The sequence below is a fragment of the Lottia gigantea genome (assembly GCF_000327385.1).
Source record: "Lottia gigantea unplaced genomic scaffold LOTGIsca_15, whole genome shotgun sequence".
NCBI lineage: Eukaryota > Metazoa > Mollusca > Gastropoda > Lottiidae > Lottia > Lottia gigantea.
In genome coordinates, this window is record NW_008707797.1 from 1,876,854 (window position 1) to 1,884,738 (window position 7,885).

General features: G+C 33.8%; 1 protein-coding gene across 1 annotated transcript in view; it reads left to right on the plus strand.

Moving 5' to 3' along the window:
* Positions 1 to 4,995: 4,995 nt before the first annotated feature.
* Positions 4,996 to 7,885, plus strand: part of LOTGIDRAFT_157872 (hypothetical protein) — a gene marked incomplete at both ends in the record, with an annotated part of 21,451 nt that continues 18,561 nt past the window's right edge. Inside the window, 5 exons of the mRNA XM_009050464.1 lie at positions 4,996 to 5,049; positions 5,389 to 5,515; positions 5,730 to 5,867; positions 6,108 to 6,226; positions 7,575 to 7,792. Coding sequence (XP_009048712.1) covers positions 4,996 to 5,049; positions 5,389 to 5,515; positions 5,730 to 5,867; positions 6,108 to 6,226; positions 7,575 to 7,792 — 656 coding nt within the window. The remainder of the gene's footprint in view (positions 5,050 to 5,388; positions 5,516 to 5,729; positions 5,868 to 6,107; positions 6,227 to 7,574; positions 7,793 to 7,885) is intronic.

A 7,885-nucleotide genomic window follows, 5' to 3' on the forward strand; every position in this document is an offset into this window, starting at 1 on the left:
TAGTTTGTTAGTGAGAAAATTCGTAGAAAATGTAGAAAATGTAGAAAATGTAATTAAATCATGCAACTAAACTATTTAAGCTTTTGAAACTTAAGAATATTTTGGTTCCATAATAGTATTATTCGTCTTAATCGTGGTCGTGGGTTTAAATATCGGTCGGCGATATCTTTCCATTATAGTTCCATTGACCAAGCTGTAAATGGGTACGTATAATGCGGAAATGATCAATGTCAAGGGCTAGCTAATAGGCAGGATCCTTGAGAATCGAAGTTGTTGTAAAAAATTGTGGTTTCATATTTTCTTATTATCTTTTTAAATCCGGGTAATAAGCTGATGAGATGAATATTGAATATTAAAAATTCTGATACATGGAATCAAAACTAAAAACAGGTTGTAAGAGGCTTACTTTTAAAGTGCAGTTTGCACCAGCGTAAATAATTCTTCATTTGGTTCGGATTGAAGATGTAGACTTACCGAATCAAGACGATGCACTTAATCCAAAACGGTGTAAAATAAAAGTAATAAGCTATGAAGATGACGAAAAAATCACACATTTTAGATATATGGTCACGTTTCATGACAAATATTTATTTCAGTGGTATTAAATAGTGTATTTCAAACCTGGGGTCGTAGGTCAGGACCTATAAACCTATACAACATGCTGTAAAAACATTTTTTGATCACAAAGGATTATTCATTTACTTTTTTAAAAAGCTAAAACAAAGTATATATAGAAGTATATCAAAAGCACATTTACAAGCGATTTATTTATTTCTGTCGACGACAGTGTGAACTGGTCTTTATCTTAAAATAGAAATAAATGTACAATATTAATACAATGTAAAATATCATAAATTAAGTACCATATTTTTATCCCTGAATTCTCTTTAATAGAAGAAATAGCAAATTGATATAGAGGAGACGGAACAGATATTATCTTATTAAAACTAAAAATTAGACCAATAACACAATTTAATATAAATAGTTGGGAAGTTGGTAACAATCTGATTTTCTTCATTCGTTCGTTCATTCCTTCATCCTTTCGTTCGTTCGTTCGTTCGTTCTTTCGTTCGCATGTTCGTTCGTTCGTTCGTTCGTTCGTTCGCTCGTTCGTTCATTCATTCATTCATACATTCATTCATTCCACATAGTTCAGGATACAACTGTGAATGTGTACTGGATGGCACCGTTATAAACATTATCTAAATTGTGACCCGAACGAAATATGGAAACAATTAAATGCCATATGGACATATTGTTTTTATAAATACAATTCCATTCATAACCTGCTGATATCACATACTGGGTAGTTGTTGGTAATCGCGATAGTTGGTAGTAGGATTGCATGGAAAGATTGGTTGAATTTGTTGGTAGATGACAAGTTAACCCGCGCTTCCAGCTAATTGATATCACAGACTGGACTAGGTAGTTGTTGGTAGTTGGTTGTTGAATCTGTATCAATTGGATATCAAGGTCGGTTGGTTGGTGATGACATGTTAACCCACGCTTCCATCTAACTGATTTCGTAGACACTGGCCAACTGTGTATTAATAATGGTATTATTTCTGTAATGATGCCAGTTAAACTATAAAAAAAAACTGACAATGATTTGTTGCCTGTCGACAGTTTAGTGTAATTAATTTAACAGTGGAATTAAAGCCGTCTTCACACTTAGCCAGATTAATCTATATCGAACTTAATAAATTGATATAAATAAAGCCAATAAGTTCTAATCTATTCTATGACATGTAGAAATAAGAGATAATTGAAAACTAGCAGACATCAAAGAGTGTATATCATTTTCAGTGGTGCCGCTAGCCCCACTGGGGGTTCAAATAGGGGGCAGGTTGACTTAATGGAGGCAGGGTGATAATTGTCAAGGTTGAATTCAAAATGAGGCAGCTCTGTGGAGGCACCATAAGCGCAAATCGCCCATTAAGGGTCTGAGGGCCTTAGGAAAAATAGAATTGATTTAATGCACTCTGACATATATACTTTAAGGTAAAAACTTGGAAGAGTATATCCCACCGGAGCTACCACTACACATTCTCAGTTCAGACTGTGGTAAACAAAAAAGAAAAATCCCAGAAAGGTAAAACTAAAGAGAGCAGATTTCATTATAAGAGTACACCTAAAATGATGGCTTTCACAAAACGATTTGACCTAATTAAATTGAAATATGGGTCATTGTGTCACTCAAGTTAATATTACCAATAATCACGATGATCTATTTCCGTCAGTTCTATTTATTTGAGACTTTGTTCTGGTTGAACTTTGTTGGTTTAATTCACTTTAATCCCAATCTCACTACTCCTTCCCTTAGTCCTAAGCAAAGCTTATATCTTCATTGTAAATTTATTTCATTTCATTTTATTAATATAGTTGTCCTTCGAGTAAACATGCCCTGTTTCTCGTATCATGACGATGGTTATAGGTATAAAGCGCTTATTGTTTCTGCGAACGCTTGACTTCGCCGTTTTAAATAATCTAACCTCACTCAGTTTACCGACTCGTAAGCCCTAACTTTGAATGAATTGCGTATAGGATGAATACTTCTTTGTTTGCTCGATGTGATGGGAGACTCTTCTTTACAATTTTTTAGTATATTCTAACAAATTACGAACACTTTTTTTATACTGATTCTATGGAGATGAGTTATTGTAAGAACTTGTGCAGACCTTGCAAAATGACACACACTTCTTAGTCATTGTTTAGTTCACACTCTTCTGACAAAAAAATGCATTACGGAAATATTCAAATTGAAAAACAGCTGAACGTTTGTTAACGTTTTTACGTCAATGGCAGCTTGTTTACAATAGAATATCAATGAATAAAATATTAAAAATCGATTATCGATTTATAAACACCTTGAAGTATTATGTCATTTTTGAATATGAATAAAGCTCATTGATCTCATTCTTTATTCAGTTATAAATTCTTTAGAAATATGGATGTAAAACTCTAATTCATTTTTATATATATTCAAGGCTAGGCTAGTTAGTGCGAGAGAACCTACTTTTCTTTTCAATAATTCAGAAATCTAGTTGAAATCTTTGGAAATTATATATCATATACTTAATTAATAGAAATGTTATCACTCTATAATTGATGTATCGATCACTATTTTAACACTGGTATTTCTATATCACTCTATAATTGATGTGTTGAGTACTATTTTAACAGTGGTATTTCTATATCACTCTATAATTGATGAATTGAGCACTATTTTAACAGTGGTATTTCTATATCACTCTATAATTGATGTATTGAGCACTATTTTAACAGTGGTATTTCTATATCACTCTATAATTGATGTATTGAGCACTATTTTAACAGTGGTATTTTTATATCGCTCTACAATTGGTGTATTGAGAAGTATTTTAACAGTGGTATTTCTATATCGCTCTACAATTGATGTATCGATCACTATTTTAACAGTGGTATTTCTATATCGCTCTACAATTGATGTATCGATCACTATTTTAACAGTGGTATTTCTATATCGCTCTACAATTGATGTATTGAGCACTATTTTAACAGTAATATTTCTATATTGCTCTACAATTGATGTATTGAGCACTATTTTAACAGTGGTATTTCTATATCGCTCTACAATTGATGTATTGAGCACTATTATAACAGTGGCATTTCTATATCGCTCTACAATTAATGAATTCAGCACTATTTGAACAGTGGTATTTCTATATCGCTCTACAATTGATGTATTGAGCACTATTTTAACGGTGGTATTTCTATATCGTTCTACAATTGATGTATTGAGCACTATTTTAACAGTAATATTTCTATACTGCTCTACAATTGATGTATTGAGCACTATTTTAACAGTGGTATTTCTATATCGCTCTACAATTGATGTATTGAGCACTATTATAACAGTGGCATTTCTAAATCGCTCTACAATTGATGTATTGAGCACTATTTTAACAGTGGTATTTCTATATCGCTCTACAATTAATGAATTCAGCACTATTTAAAACAGTGGTATTTCTATATCGCTCTACAATTGATGTATTGAGTACTATTTTAACAGTGAAAATATTTTATTATCTATAAATAATCTATATATCATTGATTAGATTACGACAAGACCATTTTTTACAGTTATTTACTAAATAATGTTATCAGAGATAGTGAAATGTTTCGACACCATGACATATTTCAAACGAGATGATATTTCACTAGTTTCTTATCGTTGGTAATTTAAAATACATTTGAGTTTATTGACCTACTTGTATTGTATTATTTGATTTTACTTGTTACTTTAACTGTTATAAATCATCTTGGTTACGAGACGGCTGGGTTGTTGTGCCAGCTAGTCCCTCAAGAACTATTAAAAAAAATTACGTAAATATAGTGGCAAAATGATAGTTTATAATAATTATTAGGTAAAGGATGGGTTGTTGTGTCATTTTGTCCCTCAAGAACTATTAAAAAGTGACCGAGGCATTGTAGAAAAAATGATGCGTTTATTTCTAGCTGACGGTTAGATTGTTTGCCTGTCTGTTTGACAAAAACTATGCAAAAAGAGACATAGATATTTCGGCAGGAATAAGAGTTTTACATCCTACTAGTCTGCAGCTTATTGGACTGATAGACGGATATTTGTTTCCGGTAAAAGAATGCCACCTTCTAAATATTGTTTTAAGCAATTACGATTTAAAGGGATTGTAAAGAGGTTTTCTAGATTTGTTATGTATATAAGGGACACTGATTGCATCAATTTCTACCATTCCAATTTTCAATCAAGCGTCTGTAGTTCCTGCAATTATACTAAAACTAAGTGTTTGATGACATCACTGATCGTAAAATATGCTGCCATCACATAAAACCCTTCGTGATTAGTGATGTCAAATACTCGGGGCGCAGGCCCATAAAATCTACAGAATGTGAATGTAAAATGAGCTCTGCTGTCTTCCACATTCCAATTCTATATTTCCTCTGAAGTTGTAAGCATTGATCGAAACCCTAGTAAACATGTCTTCAGAATGGATCATAAACTTTAATAGTTTAGTCCAGAAAACATCTCAAGTCTTCGCTAGATATTTCTATTATCATTGTATTTGATCATTATATTGTGAAGTGTCATGAAGAGTAAACAAAGTTTTATTTGTCAAGGGCAATAACTATAATTATAAGTTTATTAGGTAAATATCTATTGAATAAGAGAGGCACATACCAAAACGTGAACGAAAGACATAAAAACAGATAAGTCGTATTACATCAGTATTCTCTACAGATTTTGCGTCAATCACCTACCAACCGATAAATAAGCTAAGTACTAAAGAAGCTTCGAGTTAAGGCATAGTATTTCGAAATGCTCAGTTCTTCAAAAGATGATTTCACAGAAGTCTATATTTTTCATTTTAGACATTTGGAAATGGTAGCGTGGCCCAGGTTGTGTTAAGTAAAGGAACAGCTGGAGGTCCGGAGACTATTTATTGGAGCTGGGGTTTGGGTGTGACCATGGGGGTTTATGTCGCTGGTGGTATTTCAGGTAAGTAGCTTGACCGAAGTATCTCAGTACTGTAAGCTACGTGTTAAACTACTAGTTCTTGACGGCTCTAATTGCAATCCAATCAATCCACAACTTCCTTGAAACAAGAAAGTGCCTTATAATGTCAAGGTACTAGACTGAGTTCGAGAAAGAAGAAAGGTTGCTATTGCAGTTAAGGTATTAGACGCAGTTCCATTTCGATTTTCTGTTTCAGGGGCTCATTTAAATCCTGCAGTGACACTCACTATGGCTTGTTTGAAGAAGACATCGTGGAAGAGAGTGCCTTTTTACATGTTGGCTCAATATTTGGGGGCTTTTATAGCTTCTGTTATGGTGTTTGTAGTATATTTAGGTAAGATTTGGCATCTGAAGATCCCGGATGCATTATTGTTTTGTAAGTATAAGCAACTACTGTTCAAATTTTTTAAGTTTCACATTGATATCAACTGTTCGAAGTGGAATGGATAAATCTGTCCAATCGAAAAACATGTACATACAAAAGCTTTTTTGAAAAATCAACATATCTAACGAGGTTTATATTCAATATAATGTACATAAATTAAAAAGCTAATCTGACTATATATTTCTGCAGATTCTATCAATAATTATGATGGTGGTATTCGAGCGGTGATCGGTGATAAATCCACAGCTGGTATCTGGTCAACCTACCCACAGTCTCACCTTTCAACTATCAATGGTTTTGGCGATCAGGTAAGTTGAAATATGTGAATACTATAATTTTAAATAAACGAAGAAGAAACGAAATGAAATGGAGTTTTACGACCTTCTTTTCTGCGCCTATATGGCTAATGGAAACAGGAACGCCATGCATTGTACAATACGGTAAATTTTGCAAGTACAGTAGCATGAGGCAGATTTTTGTTCCACTGTTGAAGGACTCTGCGAGTGCTGATAGTTTCATAATTTCAATTGTTCGCTGAGTGCATAATGGACGTTGTGACGTCAATGGAAGTCGATATTTTAACTGATATTCTGGATATAGTGACGTCATAGATATTGCATCATACATCAGAATTGTATGATTCCTGAAAACCGCTCGATGTTCGTATTAACCGTGTTATATATCGCCGGAATGACTAACCTGGAGACAATATCTACATGGACTGTAATATTTGTAGTGTAAATATCAGACCTTCCCTCTAGACATCTCAAACATTAAAGGGAAGAGTTTTTTTTACTCTTGATGAGCAACAAGAACACTGATAGCCTCTATTGCTATTTACATCATCCAAATTTCAATCAGATGTCTGTGGTTCCTGATACTCCACTAAAACTAAGCGTTTTATGACGTCACTAACGTAAAGGCCCTCAGAAGTTATAAACACTTTTGTGGTAGTGAAGCTTAGTTTTGGCAGAATTGAAAGAACCAATGACTGAAAATTAGAATGGTGAAAATTGATACTATCAGTGTCCCTTATACATATAAAAAGTTAATAAAATCCCTTTAACAATCCCTTTCAGCCACATCACTGACATTTCTCCGGTTGACATTTTCATTGATATTTGCCTTCTGCCGACCTTTTTGTGTTAATTTGTTTTCTGGCTGTGAGCAATGAGTGCAAATTCGGTATGAATCCAGCTTTTCCGTCGTATTAGTTTATTGGTTTAAATGAAATGAAATGAAATGAATGGAGTTTAGGTTCTACTTTTCTGCACCGTCTGGGCTTATGCAGACGGGCAACGCCGTGTAGGGTGCAATGAGAGAAAACTTTCCAGGACAGCAGCATTAGCCTGCTCTTTTTCGATTTCCAACTGTCGAGGAATCTTAAACGTGCACCGTAACGAGGCCTCGGTTAATTACCCCATCTTAACGACTAGATTCTACTTCAATTTTTCAGATATTTTATCTGCAAAATTTTTGGCATTTTATGTTATTTATACTTACAAGTACTATATTGTACAATAATGCAGATTGTTATCTAAATTGGGTAGCTCAAATTTTTATACAAAGCCTAACAAACACAACCACTTTATATTGAGATATCCTCGATGGTTTTACTTCTCAGAAACTATGAAAACCTCTTTTTCACTTTCTCAGATATTTGGTACAGCGTTGCTATTAATTTGTGTTCTGGCGGTAACTGATAGAAAGAATATGAAACCTGATTCAGGACTGGTTCCATTGAGTATAGGTTTAATAGTCGTGGTGATTGGAATGACTTTTGGTTACAACTGTGGGTATGCCATCAACCCAGCTCGAGATCTTGGTCCCAGAATATTTACCGCCATTGCAGGCTGGGGTGAAGAACCTTTTAGGTGAGTCGCCAACATTTCAATGGACATTTTAGCACGATCTATCTTGAAAAATCCCGGTAGTGCAAAAAGTTGTCACACACGAAGAAATCAGTG